At 42.8% G+C, this 19,173-nt stretch overlaps 2 protein-coding genes across 4 annotated transcripts in view; one reads left to right on the top strand and one right to left on the bottom strand.

Annotated features, from left to right (window-relative positions):
- LOC120978502 (very-long-chain enoyl-CoA reductase-like) overlaps positions 1–14,878 on the top strand; it is a 142,792-nt gene extending 127,914 nt beyond the window's left edge. For all 3 annotated transcript variants that reach the window (XM_040406671.1, XM_040406672.1, XM_040406673.1), the window contains exons 6-13: positions 890–1,005; positions 1,091–1,196; positions 3,879–3,951; positions 4,039–4,082; positions 4,360–4,417; positions 6,128–6,216; positions 11,969–12,014; positions 12,106–14,878. In XM_040406671.1, coding sequence (XP_040262605.1) covers positions 890–1,005; positions 1,091–1,196; positions 3,879–3,951; positions 4,039–4,082; positions 4,360–4,417; positions 6,128–6,216; positions 11,969–12,014; positions 12,106–12,233 — 660 coding nt within the window. In that variant the 3' untranslated portion in view covers positions 12,234–14,878. The remainder of the gene's footprint in view (positions 1–889; positions 1,006–1,090; positions 1,197–3,878; positions 3,952–4,038; positions 4,083–4,359; positions 4,418–6,127; positions 6,217–11,968; positions 12,015–12,105) is intronic.
- Positions 14,879–17,536: 2,658 nt separating this feature from the next.
- Positions 17,537–19,173, bottom strand: part of ABCA4 (ATP binding cassette subfamily A member 4) — a 208,005-nt gene continuing 206,368 nt past the window's right edge. Inside the window, 1 exon segment of the mRNA XM_040408736.1 lies at positions 17,537–17,947. Coding sequence (XP_040264670.1) covers positions 17,831–17,947 — 117 coding nt within the window. The 3' untranslated portion in view covers positions 17,537–17,830.

The following is a 19,173-nucleotide window of genomic DNA, read 5'->3' as shown; positions in this document are numbered from 1 at the left end:
CTGAAGTGAGACAACCCCTTTAAAGTAGTTTGTGAACGTTAAGGGTACGTCCACGGTGGGTCGGAAATGCTGTGAATTTGCCGCATGTTTTACAGTACCAGGAATGTGGATGGAATTTGAAGAAATCGGTACATTGTGAAAAAAAATCTGCAATGTAAAATGGCCCATGGCATGAATTTTAAGTCTGTAACTTTCCACCATGGCACGGTGAAGTCCTTGGCAGATCCACAGAAAAATCCTTAACAAATGCGCAGCAGAAATTCTGTTGTGGGATCGTTGCAAAATCCGCATGGAATTTCTGCTGTGGAAAATCTCCCCCATGTGGCCGTACTCTAAAATATAAAATATTGCTATACTCCCCTTTTTAAAGGGGTTGTCTGGTTGTTGGAGGAAGCCAGACAACCTCCGGGATCCACCTGTTGGAAGGAAGTGGGAAGTACTTACCTGACAGATCCCGTGCCGCTGCTCCAGTTCTCCTGGCCGGGCTCTGTTTACCTGGCTGCAGCGATATCGTCACATCGACAACACTTGACTGCTGCAGCCAATCACTGGCCACGTCGTATGCACCTCTGAGGACCGTGATTGGCTGCAGCCACGAAGCCACAGAAACCTGCTGGGAGAACTGGGGTGGCGGCACAGGATTTGGCAGGCTTACCACTTGCAGGCGGACCCTGACAGTTGTCATGTTTCCTCTTGAAACCGGACGTCCCCTTTAAATCCCCGGCAGCTTCTGCCTTTTTTCCTAAAATCTTCTAATTTTTGATCACCGCTGGCTGTATCGGTCCTAAGATTGCGCTGTCCAAACCATAGTCAGTATTAGTAATTCTGCCCCAGTATTCAGCTGAGGAACATGGCTCATTCATTCTCTGCCGTTTTTCTCCTTTTCTAGGTCTTTCTAACAGAATACGCAGGGCCGCTTTTTGTATACTTTTTGTTCTACTTCCGGATGCCTTTTTTCTACGGACTAGCCAAGGCGTTTACATCGAGCCCGCACTCTGTTGTACAGTAAGTTCTATACTCATGTTATTTCGTACCGACGTCCAGCTTGGAGACGGGATGTGTTGACCTGCTGACCTATTTTCTCCCGCAGCTTGGCGTGCTGCTGTCATTCATTCCACTACATCAAAAGATTGATTGAAACAATATTTGTTCATCGATTTTCACATGGGACAATGCCACTGAAAAGTATCGTGAAGGTAAGGTATATGGCTGCTTTCTTAGAGCCATTCATGTGTATAGATCTAAGCAGGGGGTTGCCCAACACCTACCTCAAAATGGGCTGTGGTCACATGACCATGTCCATGCAGCTGTCTTATTTCCTGTGATGTCATGTCCATGGGTGGGGCAGTGATAGGGGAGTGTCTATGTTACTGGGTGGGAGGAGCTATAAACTAGCAGGGTGTTGTTGGCGGTGGTGCTAGAGCCGTGGCAGAGGAAGGAGAAGTGCATCATGGGTTTGGTTGGATCCAGCAACAGGAAGTGCTCTATACACGATGGAAACAAAGCAGGGTGATAGGTTTATATGGTGAAAACAGGTGAGTAGAATCCAAATTGTAACAAAAGCATGGGGAGGATGACCATCGGGTAAGGAACTACAAGAGCATATCCGTTAAACATTACAATAATCCTGAAAAACCACTTTAGGGCAGGAATGTGTGCACGGAAGGATAGTGCTTCTTTCAAGAGTTGAGGGCTTCCCACCTGTTTCCGGTCCCCTGTGCTCCTATCCGTCATCATTTGCACCGCTGCAGCTATTTACAGGCCTCAGCAGTGTCATGACCCCACGCAGCCTGTGGCAGCTGATGCTGGTGAATATCTGCAGCGGTTCATGTGATGGACAGGATGTCAGACTTTTGGTTCACAGGTCACTGATGGGACTGAGCTGCTTGGAAGAGGTGAGCGTCTTGAGTTAGGGGGCGGACAATCCCTTTAAAGAAAAAAAAAAATCACAGTTCTGACCAATAGACCGTCAGTAAGTCAGATAAAGGAGTGGGAGTAACTACTCGGACACGCAAGTACCGGGTCCAGGTTTATGGACCTAACTTTATTTGAATCAATCTGCAGTCATTCCATAGGACAACCTGATTATGGTACAACCTACTGGATGTTGCTTTTATGACGCACTCGGCAAGTTTGCCTTGATTGCTATGTATTTTACCGTTACATGGTTTTGTTAATTGTTTCTATACATCAGTGCCGCCCTGTGCGGTCTTATTTATATCTTTTTCGGTATTCACCATAACGGATGTTTGGATATATAGTCAAGGCTGCACCTTGGGAGTGATTTGCCTCTAAGAGGGGTCGATATACCTCTTCTTATCTGTTTATTATACCAACCTATCCGTTGCATACAGTAGCGGCTGACTGTATCCGTGTTTTGCGGATTCGCAATTTGCCGTGCTCTGTCCAGTCCGTGCTAAACTAAGCATGAATTCTATAAACTACTGTAAATGAATGACCATTAAAGGGGTTCTCCTCTGTGGACAATCCCGGTCTTGTCAGGCATCATGTGAACATGCTTCCCACCACTTCTAGAATGAAACCTTCCTTGAACAGTTGTGTACGGACAAGACCCAACCACTGTGTAATATCCTTCATATGTACAACAGGAGACTGAAAATTAATTGATATAGATGTTTCATTGAGTGTGGGAACTATGCAAAATCAATTTCATATATATTTTAGTGAGATGGTCAAGTGCGAGCATGAGGCACACCTTGCCAATAAACATTTTATCTTTTCTACCAATTATGCTTACAGAGACTGTCGCCTCATACAATCCCCATAAACTATAGTATTAAGTGAATAGTATAAAGGATGAGGAGTTTAAATAGGTAATTGTCTCTGTGCTCACTCCAAGTCCCCCGTTTTGCACCTGGAAACCAGCCATTCAATGCATTACAGGTGTGATCTGATTAGACACTGGGTCTTGCCACAAGAGGGCATAAAAGTGCTTCCCTCGCTGCCCTATAAATGGGCTCTCAGAGGCTACCTTTGGGTAGTGTACCTCTTGATGAGAGAAGGTTGGCTGCTAGACATGCCTCTGTTGCACTTAAAGACATATTGCCCAGTTGACCTACTTTTAGAGGGGTCGCATCACTGGACCGAGAGAAGCAGGATGGTCATTTCAATGAATTGCCCAGCACCAAGGTCGTTCTGACCTAGCTGTTAGGTGTTGGGATCAGTAGTTACTTGAGAGCGCGCACACATGCCGAACAGCCTCCGGATGACCCAGGCAGACCACCAGTAGAGTGGATCACTTGATCTGCCAAGCATGAGCAGCTCCCACAGTTCCGCTGTCCACTGTCCAGACACAGTTAGCACCTGCATTACACTTCCCTATCGCTGCATTAGCAACCATTCTGGCACATACGGTGCTGATGATTACTCCATGTTCTGAATAAGTGCTGATCGGCATGCTGTACTGTTTGGCGCTCCTTTTGGGCAAAGAAATCTGCCTGTGTGAAAGGACCCTTAGTGTAGGGAAGTGTAGTCATGACTTGGGGTCCTTTTACATGGGTAGAAATCCTGCCTGGCAATGAGCGGAGATCCACCATAACAACATGCTGATCGGCGCTCCTTACCTGATATGCTGCTGAAAAATGTGCATTTTCTAATTGCGCATAAGTGGTGCCATCACCCGTTTGCTCAATTGTTGGGTGATTGGCATGTTTACAGGGGGCAGTGATAAGGCCAACAAACATTCATGGGCATGTTCTTTCTTGATCATCAGCAGTGGTAACGGAGCCCTTATAGACTATAGTGCAAGGAATTTCAGCCGTGAAACACTAGACGTTTTCATATGAAATTGAATTCATGTTGATTTTCTACAGTAATTTGGTGTAATACAATGGGATAACTGTCAGGTTGTTTTACAGAACTGTTTCTACTACTGGGGGTTTGCAGCGTGGCTCGCATACTACATCAATCACCCTCTGTACACTCCACCCTGTAAGTCTGAGAATGAGGTGTCTTCTATTAAACTCTTCCAGTGCCTCCTTCAAGATCCACCATGTGTTTTCTTTCATTGTCTTACAGCTTATGGAAAAAAGCAGATTAGCTTAGCTATGATCATGTTTCTGGTACGTATTTTCACAGTTAAATATGTTTTTGCATTTTTTGTGCCTGTCTTTATAAATATGAATCATAACACATTGCAGCTTTCATATGGACCTCTAGATGTCAGCACAACGTGCCATAGCTCAGACTGTTGATTTACTGCCTGCTGCAAAACTAAATGTAATCGCCCAATGATCTCCTTTCCATTTTTTTACATATTTTATACATTTATTTTATATCACCACCTCTAGCTCTTTAATATTCATATAGTCCTTGTGTTGTTGTTTTTTGTTTTTACAGATATGTGAAACTGGTAATTTCTCCATTCATGTAGCACTGAGTAGTCTGAGAATAGAAGGTATGTCCTTTATTAAATTTAATTACTTTTCCCATTTGACTTCAAATGAAACTTGTAATGCTATATAGAGGGCCGGCGCCAATGCTAAGGTTAGTTAGACCTGTAACTGGATAACGTAGTATTTATTTATTTTGTGCACTTACATAGCGCTACTATATTCCGCAGCGCTTTACAGAGGTGGGGATCAGGCTGTCCTCAATGGGGCCCACAATCTAAGTTCCCTATCAGTATGTCTTTGGAGTGTGGGAGGAAACCGGAGTAGCTACCATATGTAATAATTTCATATCCCAAAAACAAGATCTTTTTAAGCACAGAGTAGAAATGATATGGTTATAATTTGTTGGGACTGTATACTATACTGTTATACTTGTATAGCTATTCATGTCAGTGTGTGGATTATGGAATGGTCTGCTGTGTGACGGGCAGAGAAGTCCTCTTTGCTAATTGGCATTGGTCATATGGGTCATACACTGGCTTCACCTTTCTCCTTATCTGACTGCTCTGATGTCTCCTTATCACTTTTGTTTATAATCACTACCAGTCAGGAGACTTTGCCTTCCTGAAGAGATTACGGTTACATTAGCTGTAGGTAAGCAGTGTGAGGTTAACTCGCCTTGTAGCTAATATTAACAAGTTAGTGATAAGGAGTAAGAAGCAACACTAAGGTGAAAGAATCAACTTAAATTATTAGTTTTCTCTGTGATGTGCCACCCTACCTTCCTGACGCCGTAGGCATGTGCCTTGTTGTAAATATGGTCCTGGATGGGATTATGTGTACCTTTGCAAGCAATGAATGGCCTCAGCAGTGAAATGTCCCTGTGGCATTAAACCCAGCAGTGACGGCCCTCAGGTGTGGTCAGGCCTTCTAAATGTTTGACTTCTGGCGGATTTCATGAAAATGACAGGGCATTGTAGACGATTAAATGATAGGGCATTGTAAGGGTATGGCCACATGACGAGGCCATGCCACGGTTGAGATGTGGATGCCTTCGCGGTGAGTACCACAGAGTACCACAGAGCCATGCAAGCCGTAGCTGGGTCATATTAACTGATTAGAATCAAATCAATTACCATCCTGCTGCAGCTTGCATGGCGGTGCAGTACTTGGCTGCACAGGTGACAGCGCAGATATTTGCTGCTACAAATCTGCAGCAAGTTTGTGGCAAAATCTGCATGTGTTGCATGTAAATTTAACTGCAGATTTGCAGCAGATCAAATATGTTACTTAAAAGGGCTTTCTGGCCTTGCAGTGGACAACCCCTGGGGTCCTAGCCTGTACCCCTGACAAAAAAAAAACAACCACCCTGATTACTTGACACTGGTCTTGCTGCTGCTACATTCCCACCGGCTTCCCATGCCCGGACTTCAAGCCGCTGTGAGCGCTGTGGCCTGTGATTGGCTGTTGCGGTCACAGGATCCTGCAACTTATAGGTCCTGTGGGAGCACCAGCAAGGCCGCAGACGGGGGAATGTTTTTTTTTATGTTCTGGGGCACAGGTAAAGACCACAGGGATTGTCTGCACTAAGATCGGAAACCCCCTTTAATAAGCATGCTGTGAAACTCGGAGCATGCCCTCAAATCCATAGCAGAAAATCTGCTATGTGTGAATGCAGTTTTGTAACACAGTAGCACTATGCGGCAAATTTGTTGTGAATGTCAAGTACATATTGCAAAAAAAAACATAACCTACCATGTTTATAACTCTTCTAGGTTCCAGGTCACGGAGGTATCCCTTCCCAACACGAAATCCTTTTACATGGTTGTTTTTCTTTGTGTCATGCCCTAACTATACCTATGAGGTAGGTATTGGCAACTCATCAAATCAAAGTCCTAATCAGATTAAGCTGTTGGCTATAATGGACGTTCTGGCAGAAGCAGTTGACTTACCTTGCTCCTGCTGACATGAAGCTACATTGAAACTACATTGGCTCTGTATAAATGTCTGACTGGTGGGGACTTCCCCAGCAAATTCTGTGTCCCATAAGGCAACCTTTAAAGAGGAGTCTGTCACCGCTCCTGACATGTCTGTTTTAATAGCTATGTAATAAAAATTCTGGGGCATCTATTCTTATCACTGTGTTGTGCCATTCCTTCATTTCTACTAGAAGTTATGAATGAATTGCTAGCAGTCTGAAGTAAGGGTACAGAGGGGTGTTACCAGTTGGGGGGGGGGGGGGGCGTCTCTGCACAACCTTACTCTATCCAGTCAGTGCTGCCATTGTCAGACTGTGCAGGTACACCCCCCCCCAAACTGGTTACCTCCCCTCTATACCCTTACTGCAGACAATTCATTCATAACTTCTAGTAGAAAAAATAGCAGAAGGGCACAGCATAGTCATCAGAACGGATGCTCCAGAATTGTTACATGGGGGGCGTATGAAGCAGGCATGTCAGGAGCGGTGAAAGGTCCTCTTTAATCTGCACCTATGTTTCCCTCTATCCAGCGTCTTTATATTCTACTCAAGGGGGCCATTCAAATGACTGGTCGATCATGTCCTACATGGATGGCTCGAGGGACTCTCCATCCATCACTGACATTCATACGATAATGGGGAATATGGGCGGCAGGTGTCGGCACATTTATGCATACGTTTTTATATACAACTAACTTGTTTAAAAAATTTGGCCAGCACTGGGAGCTAGATTAGGGGAATTTTATTTTATTTTTTTTCCCCAGTAGTGCCCCAACCAATTTTCACAAGAAAGGATAACATTTAAATCAGCAGGATCAACCCTACCAGGCAGTATTCCTGGTCTAATAGAGTTGAGCCTGCTGCCAGGTGCTGTTTAACATATATATTGCATTTAAAGGGGTTGTCCAAGATTTAGAAAATAATTTAAAAACCTGCTTTATTTCCAGAAACCGTACCTTTTCTTGCCCATGGGTTGAGTTCGGTATTGTAGCTCAGCTTCATTCAATAGAATATACCAATGCATGTGCTTCAAAAACGTATGCTTACCTCTCCGATCCCCTGCTGCTGCCAGTCTGATGGTTCCCCCCGCTGTTTCACTTCCTGCTCCTGTCTCAGCATAGCAGGAAATGGCTGGGATTGCCGCTCAGCAAATCACTGTCTGAGGTGAGTCATTGCTGCAGCCATTGATTGACATTCACAGGCATTTTCTGCTGGGTCGAGGTGGGAGCAGGAAGTGGACTGTAACAAGGACCCTGGCAGTGTCGGACTGGGGTACTTAGGGCCCACCAGTGTAACTGATTCTGGGGGCCTTAGGGCTCCTGCACACACACATATTTTTTTTCTACGTCCGTACAGTTCCCTTCACTTCAACGGGGCCGCCAAAAAAAGACTCTGTGTGCATTCCGAGTCTGTATGTCCGCATGGCTGTTCTGCAAAATGATAGTACATGTATCTATCTATAGTGTTATGCCCTCTGTGCCCTTTTCACAGTAGTTATGCCCTCTGTGCCCTTTTCACAGTAGTTATGCCCTCTGCGCCCTTTTCACAGTAGTTATGCCCTCTGCGCCCTTTTCACAGTAGTTATGCCCTCTGCGCCCTTTTCACAGTAGTTATGCCCTCTGCGCCCTTTTCACAGTAGTTATGCCCTCTGCGCCCTTTTCACAGTAGTTATGCCCTCTGCGCCCTTTTCACAGTAGTTATGCCCTCTGCGCCCTTTTCACAGTAGTTATGCCCTCTGCGCCCTTTTCACAGTAGTTATGCCCTCTGCGCCCTTTTCACAGTAGTTATGCCCTCTGTGCCCTTTTCACAGTAGTTATGCCCTCTGTGCCCTTTTCACAGTAGTTATGCCCTCTGTGCCCTTTTCACAGTAGTTATGCCCACTGTGCCCCCTTCACAGTAGTTATGCCCACTGTGCCCCCTTCACTGTAGTAATGCCCTCTGTGCCCCCTTCACTGTAGTAATGCCCTCTGGCTCTGTGCCCCCTTCACTGTAGTAATGCCCTCCGTGCCCCCTTCATTGTAGTAATGCCCTCCGGCTCTGTGCCCCCTTCACTGTAGTAATAGTCCTCTGTGCCCCCTCTGTATTAAAAATAAAATAAAAAAACACTAACTACTCACCTTGTCCCGTTCTTAAAGCTCACAGTCCTCTCTTCCCTGCAGGCACAGATCGCTCTGCAGCACTGTGTGGGCAGAGCTTATGCAGATTTCCAGGCTTCAGGCTCCACCCACAGACCGGCAGCGCGATCTGTGTCTGCAGGCTGAATGGTGAAGCAGGGAGAAGTTTTCCTGCTTTACCATGCAGAGCGCCACTGGCCTGAAGGAGGGGAGGAGCGCGGGGAGCTGAGCGGTGAGTGACAAGACTGCAGCTCCCTGCGCTCCAGCAATGAGCGCTTCCATCTGTACAGTCTGAGCCTGGACCCTGGCACTGCTGGAAAGACGGTGGCATTGGATTGGTAAGTATAAGTTTTGTTATGTTTTTTACAGCATTTGCAGCTGGAATACCCCTTTAAATAGTGATTAAAGAGAATCTGTCACCACAATATGCAGTGCAATCTACAGGCAGTATGTTATAGAGCAGGAGAAGCTGAGCAGACTGGTATTATTGTTATTGTGGGAAAACATTCTGTAAAACTTGTAATTTATACATATACTGTACATTTATACTGCTCTTTCTGACTTGAGCACAGGGAGATGTTATTAGTGATAGAATTATCTGTGTAAGTGTGTATACAGAGATAGCTGTCAGTCACTGATATCTGTACATAGATGTTTGCGACGACTGGGCCGCAGGGGCAACACTTGAGTTACTGTGGGCCGATGGGGGTAGTAGTTCATTTACTCACGGTTAGCAGAGCCTCCCTGGGCGTGCAGTGGAGGGAAGGACAGCACTAAATCCTCCAGGGCACATCTCTATTGCAGGGAACACCAGCCAGATGGAAGTTGAGGTGCCCTTGGTGGTAATGGGTATTGAAGGTGCTTTTGCAGCTGGGCCCTTGTGGTGTTCGTGACGCCAGCACCGTTAGGTGCAATGAGGAGATGGATCGGAATGACGAGAGAGGCAATAGTTGAACCTAACAGGAACTTTACTTGTAAACTGTTGTCTTGCAATAGGTATAATCCATTAGCAGCACTTTGTCATACATACAGATGGTAAAGCTGTAAATTCCAATAACAGGCTTGGTGCTTTCTGTAGGTTTCAGCTCAACAGTGTAGAAATGATGATCTTATTTGTACTTGGTTCCTGATCTTGCTTCTGTTACTCAGCCTTTCAGAAATAGTTTGGACCCTCTGTAAATAAGTATTCTGACAGATGGCCTTTCTGTCCTTGGTTATGGTGGGCAGTTTGTAGCTTAGAAACTCTCCATCTTATGCAAAAGAGACTAGATCCTGATAAACGGCAGTTACCTTCCTTTGCCAATATTCTATAGTTCAGTAGTCCAGCAACCCAAGGGTACTCTCCCTTATGGCAGGCAAACTCTCTGCTCCATTCTTTGAAAAGGTTGCATGAGAGACATAAATTATTCCCTAAGTCCCTGGAAGGGTTCCTAGTAGAGATATTCGTCACGGATCAATAAGTCCTAGTCTTGGACTACATGGGCTGAAGTAGCTTCACTCTCTGGGCAAGGCCCAGAGGACAGAGCCAGGCGGCTCCTCTCCTCCTAACTCCTCACTCCTAAACTCCCATTTCTAATCTCTTGTCTCTTCCTGTGTGCTGACCTATATAAATGGTGTGAAAGTGACACCTAGTGTTGGATTTATGTAGTGCATCCACCAGCCTGAAATAGGAATTTACCAGCTGTGACAAAGGAAAATACATTAAATAGTGCAAAATGACATATAGCAATTTGGAGTGTTCCCATCCACCTGGAGTGGGACACTACATGGTATCGGTGATTAATAGCATTGTCTGTGTAAGTGTGTATACAGAGATAGCTGTCAGTCACTGAAACTGGGACGGACTTTCAGAAAGAGCAGAGATGTAAATGTATAAATTACAAGCCTTGCTGAATATTTTACCACAAAACTATATATCAATCTGCTCACCTACACCTGCTCTATAACCTGCTGCCTGCAGACTGAAGTGCATTTTTTTGGTGACAGGCAGTGCAATAGAGGCAGACCACGCAACAGCTATGAGGCCCAGCAGTGAACTTGTTCGCCTCCCTGCATATTCTTTTTTTTTTTTTACAAACTGTTTTAATGGAGATTTTTTTATTTGTAACAATTACAAGTATGAATCACTGTTGCAAAAAATAAAGAAGATCGATGCAATATAAGAGGACTAAGATAGAATATATGAAAAGTCTGACACACCACTAGGCAGAGCTCAATCCAAAGAAATTACAGCTTCCATGATAGTTGTATTCATTCTTATACACTGAGCTCCCCGTAGTGGTGACTGCAGGCAGCCAGGTAGCTTAGGCTACTTTCACACTAGCGTTGTTTTAATCCGGCGTTCAATTCCGACACCGGAACTGCCCGCCGGATCCGGAAAAACGTGTGAAAACGGATTACATTTGAATCCTGATCAGGATTTTGATCACAATGAAAAAATGCATTGGAAAAAACGGATCCGCCATTTAGGGACTTTAACTTTTTTTTCACATTTTTCGGGTTTAACATGCAAAAGCCGGATCCGTTTTGACTGAACACACAGTGCCAGATCCGGCGTTAATGCAAGTCAATGGGAAAAAGGCCTGATCCGGCGTTCAAAGTGTTCAGGCTTTTTGGCCGGAGGTAAAAATACTGCATGCTACGTTTTTCTGAAAAGCCTGATCAGTCAAAAAGACTGAACTGAAGACATCCTGATGCATCCTGAAGGACTGACTCTCCATTCAGAATGCATGGGGATAAAACTGATCAGTTCTTTTCCGGATTTGAGTCCCAAGGACGGAACTCAGCGCCGGAAAAGAAAAACGCTAGTGTGAAAGTACCCTTAGAAAAGAGAAAACATTGCATTTTCATGCAGCCGCCACTAGGCAGAGCTCAATCCAAAGAAATTACAGATTCCATGATAGTTGTATTCATTCTTATACACTGAGCTCCCCGTAGTGGTGGCTGCAGGCAGCCAGGTAGCTTAGTAATAGAAGAGAAGGAGATTTATCAGTGTATTTTTGCCAGTTTTCTGGTGTAAATGCATTGAGAAATATGGTGTTCAGAATGAGCGCTATTATAAGAAGTCACCTGTTTGACATAAGTCAAATAAAGAAGGTGAGGCAAAAGGCAACATTTTCTTATTACAACTAGTATTTAATAAAAAATTTCTTCCACTTCATAAAAAAACCAAAAACCTAAATTCTTCAAAAAGTTTGGACATTGGGCGTGTTCTGCATTGCCTGGGAGTGGTTAATGCCTATACTCTGTTTAACTAGGTGCAGGGGGCCAATACAAAGTTTTGTTATGGGGCCCTATGAGATTTGTGTATGCCCCTGGGGAAAGCAAACTTTTATTTTATTTTATTTTATTTTTTTATCACAGGTAACCTAAAGTAACAAAAATTGGTGCACAGTTTTTGTGAATAGTCTTATCAATTTAACGTAATATTTAAACTTGGGGTCTACCATGCACAATGTATTACTCTTCCAGCTTCACTTTCATGGATGGTCCCTAATTACATATATACATGTACTCTTTTCTAGGTAGGAAGCTGGATTAGCTTCACTGTGATGACCCAGTGTGCTCCAGGTATGAATTCTTGCTCACACCAAACGCTGTAGTTGCTCTTAATATCAGTTCTCCTCCTGTCAATATCTTTATTTTTTTTTTTTCATTGCAGTTGGACTTTTTACGTTGATTGGTTTTATTCAGATGACCATTTGGGCAAAGGAAAAACATCACAGATATATCAGGGAGTTCAAGGACTATCCAAGAATACGGATGTCAATAATCCCCTTTCTACTGTGAATATGCAAAAAACAACATTATTTTCTTTTACCTTTGATACTGAATTCTAGCTTCCTATGACTTCCAGAAGAGCATTGTTTTTTTTTTTTATATATTTTTTTCGTATGGCTTTTTCTGCAGGTTTAAATAAATGTGACCTCCATTATTGTAAAATACAGCAGTAAAAAGTTATTACAGCTACAACTATTTTTAAACCAGGTGTTGGACCTCTGTATCATATTGCAATATGTCATACGATAGGAGACAGTAAAGGGCTTGTCTGAGTAATTCTATTTAATATTTATTTTTTTGAATAGGCAGGGAATATAGTAAAATAAAAAGGTGATACTAGCCATTCCAGACCCTTTCTAATTCTGTGCTGCCACTCTGATCCTCCCCACAGGCCTTTTCTGACTGCAGAGGTGATGTACGCGTATACTGCATGTGACCGATCCAGTCTGTCACTGGTCTCAGCAGTCTTGTGCCATATCACGGTGATGTGCAGAATTTGGGTACATCATTGCTGAAGCCAAAATCATGACGTCCTGGCTGCACAGGACAGGAGTGGTAGTGCTGGAACAGAGGGGGACCAGAATAGGGAGTATAATTTTATTTTATTTTTTTTATAAAATAATTTTATTACCTTCCTTGCCTTTTACAAAAAAAAAATGTAACTTGGACAACCCCTCTATGAAGCATTGATGGCATATCGCTAGGATATGCGTCAGATATCTTCAGATCCCATCTCTGGAACTGGCTCCTATCTCCAGAACGGGGGGCTCCAAAATGAAGAAGAGCACACTGCACATGCGTGGACTTTCGAGCTGTTTTTGGTAGTCCCATACAGGAAGCGCTGCCTCTCCATTCAACATTATGAGACTATTGGAGATAGCCGGGCCAGCACTTGGCTAATTTCAGAACTACATAGTGGTGACTGGAAGGTGGCTGTGCTTGTGCTGCTCTCCCTTCACTTCGGGGGCCCCATTCTGGAAATAGGAGTCAGTCCCAGAGGTGGGACCCACACCTATTTGACATTGATGGTCTATCCTAACCATATGCTATGGGAATATAGATTACACCTACAGTGAATGTTACACTTCTATGTTGCATAGTAATTTCAGGAAAATAGCAATAATGTGTTTAAAACGATACTGAAAAAAATATATCTGTGAAAGGGTTTAATATGCTGTTCTATGTGCGGTCAGCATATTTTATTACAGGAAAACATTCAGTATAACTTGTCATTTATACATTGACTCCTTACTTGGACCTTGTGAGTCCAGGAGGTGGTCTTATCAGTGATTGACAGGACTCCCTGTATGAGTATGCAGTTGACCATTATGTAAAACCGCCTACCGGACTTTTAATAGATTTTTTTTTTCAGATACCTCTTTTCAGCAGGAACTGAGATTGGTCTAATTTCTTCATGGCCCATTCCCTGTGTAATAACAATTTTGGAGCATTTATTTTATGAATTATGACTCTCTATGATGTGCTGTTTCTTTATTATACCTGATAGAAGTTAAGAATGATTTGTTAGCAGTTTGCAGTGAAGGTCAGCCGTTGTGTCCCTGCACATTCTGACACTATCCAATCAGTGCTGCCAGTGTTGTACTGTGCAGGGACACACCCCCAACTGGTAACACCCATCTGGACCTTTTGTGGCAAACTGATAGGAATAATAACTGAATAAATACTTGAATATTTCTGGACCTCAAAAATACATATTTGAGGAATCCCTGATTTTTGGGTTCAGAAAATCATTACCACATTGCCATAATAGCAAATTAAGAACTGCAAAAAAAAATTCAGTTTTTGTAACCTGAATGATGAAGTGATGCTTAGACAAAATAATATACAGTTTCATTGTATTGTCTATTGCTGGTTGACAGTCTCTTCTACCCTTAGGATCCATGCATAGATCCAGCTGCCCTAGCCTACTAGGAGCCTGTATTGTACCTCCATATACCTCCAATTTTATATGGAGATGCAACAAATTGTTGGTTATTCTTCCCTAGAGGCACAAGGGCACCATGTGGCAGCACAGGGAATGCCTGAGGTTCTGTATGACTGACCTTTATGGACTACATGTGCCATGACATTGCCATGTGCGTGGACCCTAAATGAGAAGGGTCAAGGCCTGGATGTCAGATCCCTTACTGAATGATGTTGGTGAAACATTTGTCTGTATATGTCCTCCCCAAAGCAATAACTCGTCATTTTAACCACTTTAATCAATATCAAGAATAAATATCATTGGAACATGTTGTTTTATTTTATTAATATTCAGTCTAGTATTGTTTTTAGGCGTCTTAACCAATTTTGCCCCTAATAATTAGTCAAAAAGCACAATGATGGTAAAATAAAACCAAAAATGAATAAGAGCTGGCATACATTTGCCAGACACTAGCTGAAAACGCAGTTTATGTGCCCAGTCATGTAAGGAACATTTCGATTAAATAGAACCAGTTTGTACAATCCCAGCACATACTGTAGGGGCAAACAACTTTGTAAAAATACAAAGTTATTTATATAGGTACTGGATATGTTCAAGAAGCCTTATGTACAATCTAGAAGCCAAAGCTTATTGCTGAGTTTTCCTAGAATATCACCAGAAGCCATAGGATATAGTAATAAACCATTGCTGTTTTGCGCTGTGTATTTTACAGCAGATAAAAAAAGCCATACGATCTGTATGATTCTGTATATCAAGTAATAAAGACTGATTTTCATACACATATTTCTTTATGGGTGTTTTTATTATATTGGATATAGAACTGGGACTGTCGGTCACTATGTATGTACCAGGGAGTACAGTAATGTATGCTGTATGAGAACTGCTCACCAAGCTTCCTGTAGAGTCTGCTGTGGGGTCGGTTCTGCTCACGTGTCTCCTGCAATACTTTACGACAGGCGAGCATTGACGACCGGAAAAGGGAGCGAGCAGAGAGGCACTGCAAGCAGGATAGGAGGAATGCAGAAACTTCCCATAACTCACTAATGTGGTGGGATGGGGCAGGCAGGGGGTGATAGCAGACCTCAAATAGGCTACTGGGGGGAAAAAATTAGGAAAACAATGTGATTAAGCCTAGATGGTATAAACTGCTTGTGGTGTACCCTTTATTGGGTATAGGTTGAGGTCGAGTCACATTTATACTGGATTTTTTTATTTTTTTTATTATTGCATTGTATTTATTTTGAGCTAAAAATAATTTTTTCAATTGGTCTTTATAAAAAAAAAAAAATGTGGAATCCTTTTTTCTGTACATAGCTGAGATGCTGTAATAGCAGCCTGTGGATTTTTTTGTCTCTTCAATCAGGCAGGGAGCTGATGGGCTCCTCACCTCTGCTCTCTGACTTTATAAACACTCATCATAGCACAATCCTTACCTTACTGATAAGGATGTGGCTTAAAAAGGGGGGTTAATGACATCTCAGTAGTTTAGAGATGAGGTTTATTAGATGACTGGCACAAAGTGAAAGTACCAGTCACACAGTTAGAAAAACTGTTAACCCTTTGACAGAATGGCTCAATATTTTTAATAAAGGCCAATTGAAAATATGATTTATAGCCAAAAATGAGTAAAGTGCGATTGTAAACAAAAACTGCCTCCAAAGGTGCACATAGCTTTTAAACATAAATATTATTTCAATATGTACTGCATATAGCATGACTATTTACATGTCTGGTTAGTGGATAAGGCCATTTATCTTTACTAAAGAGGAGGGGCATAGGTTAATTTATAAAAGTCACAGATTTAAGAAAGCCGAATGGAGGCAAGTATGAATGTGTAGACCATGTTTAGAAAAGGTGGATTTGTGATGCAGGTTCTTACAGTACAATATACTGTATGTTGATGGAGTTTACAAAACCTCTTCTGGATGTAAACAGTTCTGGAACCGGAAGATGGAGACAGCTCAGAGGAGCAGGTAAGTATGAATCTTCTGTTTCAGGGGGCATGCTGTGGGCACTTGATAAAAAAAAAAATAATAATTACTGGAAAATCCCTTTTTAAAAGGTTTTCATGGGTTCTACATATTAATGCCCTAACCTCAATGTAGGTAATCAATATCAGATTGGTGGTGTCTGACACCCTGCACCCACAACGATCAGCTATTCTCTGCGGCTTTCCAGCACCAGAAAAAGACATTTGAATGGGAGATGAGCTGCGAGTAAGACGACATGACCACTACACAGTGGACAGAGCATTCTGTGTCCCCACCAATCTGATATTGATAACCCACCCTGATGATAGGTCCTCAATATCTAGACCTCAGAAAATTATTTTTTATGTGAATCTCTATCTTTTCTCATCCTGTATTTATCATGTCAGGAATGGTGACGAGTCCTCTTTACAACCTTCATAGACATAAATGTAAAGCATAGCATTCTGGCTGCCTGCAGCTTCCACTAGAGGGAGCTAGTGTGTATAATGCATGCACTGGACAGGGTACACCATGCGCAGCAAGAGGGGCCAGCTGCGGACACCAGTTCTCTTTTAAATCCATGTCTATTCAGGCGAAACAGAGCACCAACTGGTAGAAAGAAAGCTCCTTGTTACATGTTATAGAGCAGGAGGAGCTGAGCAGAATGAGATAGTTTTGTGGGAAAAGATTCAGCATAACTTGAATTTCATTCATTTAAATTCCTGCTCATTCTGGGCTTTGAAGTCCAGGAGACAGTCCTATCAGTGATTGACAGCTCTCTCTGTATACACAGTCATAGAGGGAAGGCTGTCAATCACTCATAGCACTGCCTCCTTGATGGCAATGATTTCTGTACTGAAATCTGCACAGTTTGGTATGGAATTTACTGGTGCGGATTTTTGCCACATATAGACCTGCAACGTAAGGCCGTGCCCTTGAGGAGATACAGAATGCTGAAGATATTTTATACACATTTCTGGGCTCTTATGACTTGCGTACAAGCATATTCACCCATAGCGTCTGATAACTTTATTAGATTTGATCATATCACAGTGTTGTAAAAAGGCATTTGTACCGAAAATCATAATCTGGATTCCCAATTAACAGGTCGCAGCTCACGGGGTAGGATGTTATATCTTAAAGCATCATCAGTGTTTTATTATAACAGTGCGTCAATATCATAACTTCACATGATTATAAGCCAAAGACTGTAGATTCAATTCACTAATCTTTATTTGTTAATAAGCATATGAAAATGGACAAGCATATCTATTCATGTTCTGCTTTAATAAGGTCAATACATACAGTGAATTATTAGTGGCAGTCACAGGTTTTGGTGCGGTGAGAGTCAGGGCCGTTAGAGGACTTTGCCTTTTTTTACAAAACACTATCTATGATTGCTAACTGTCTCCTCCTGCCCTCTGTGGTTTAATTTTTTTTAATTGGTCCACTCTGCACCTAGGTGCCAAGCATTGCACTCGACAAGGGAGAACGCAGCAGCCGAAGGGGACCAGAATGTATTTGGGATGCATCACTGCTGGAGGGTGCCAGACACTGTTCTAAAACTTCATTAGATTGTTCATCTGCTCACACAGAGCCTGTAACAATGTGTAGACAAAGTCTTCACCCCACATTTCAGAAAAAGCACCACCACCTTCTTATCTTATACCCTGATGCTTACTGCAAATTTCTCATGCCTTCGGGGGTGGAGCAGGTGCAACTCTGACTTCCCGTGTGGCTCCGGCAGCTCGAGGATGTAGATGAATATCCTCATCATCTGTTTGCTGTTTAGCGAAGTTTACGAATACCTGTAGATGGAAAAGCAGTCAGCTAATAATGGTGCATTCTTCACTGAAAATAAGACTCTAGGAGCAACAGGGGCGTTGCTGTTACGCCTAAAGGCTCTGACACACCCCATGCACTTTGATTAACAGGGCCAGGCAGACATGATCACATTTACACTGTCGGGACAAGTCAATAAATGTGGAGAAGGCATGGCAGTTGCAGAGATTGCTGAGCCTTTAGGTGTAAAGGCAACGCCCTATATTAAAACTATATAAAAAAAAAAATAGTTTTCTCAGCAATGCAGGCACCTATGACGATGGGCCCAACACAGATGCCTTCAGCTGCCAAGAGCACATGTAACAGGTCAGCCAGTGTCATAGGTACAAATCTTCTGACAGATGCCCTTTTAAAGGATCTTCTCTCACAATCGAAACTTGATGGAAAAGAGGCTCTGCATGCAATTTTCTCTGTCAATGATAAAATGAAGTCTACCGTATATTTGCCACTTATGACTAGGAAATATTTTAAACTGATTAGTGGTTAGACAGATAAATATTTCGACAGACATAATGATTATCATAAATGTCTGGAAAATTATTTGTATTTAAACACTATTGGGCTGATTTATTAGGCTTGTCTACAATAAAGACAGCCCAAACCTAGAGGAGACTGGCAGAAGCTGTATCATATTTATCATAGTGGTGCACTTTGTGTGACAAATCTGGTGCATCTTGATAGACTATGGTCACCATCTAGAAACACAAAAAGCTAACTAAAAAACTACTACCAATCTTCTTTAACCACTCTAATTGGTAGAAAGTGAAGGCTACCCCTAGGCACTTCACCAAAGTAAGCTGCAAGGCCGGATCATGTCTGTAAAATAAGGTGGCAGAAAACTTGTGTAAGCTCACTAGAAAGGGACGTACAAGAATTGCAGTACCCCAATACAGTGGGTATCTGGAAATGGTTTCTAATGTTATGTACTGTTATTTAATGTTATGTACACTCAGAATGACCTGATAAAGTTGGCAGGGATAGGGTTAACCACCCTGTTCCTCCCCTCTTGGCAGGGGTGGGGTGGTCCAACTTCCAATCTAGAGGGGGAGTCTAGACTGGACTTTCAGAGAAAAAGGACACAAAGCCCATGTGCTCCTTCTTAGGCCTCAAGTTCCAGAGACTAACAGATCTCTGCCAGATATACAGAAAGACAGACAAATATACAGAAAGACATGCCATCAAGACCCAATAT

This window comes from Bufo bufo, chromosome 9 (genome assembly GCF_905171765.1).
Source record: "Bufo bufo chromosome 9, aBufBuf1.1, whole genome shotgun sequence".
In the NCBI taxonomy this organism is placed as follows: Eukaryota; Metazoa; Chordata; class Amphibia; order Anura; family Bufonidae; genus Bufo; species Bufo bufo.
Note: the sequence above shows the minus strand (reverse complement) of the source record. Positions and strands in the feature narration are given on the sequence as shown.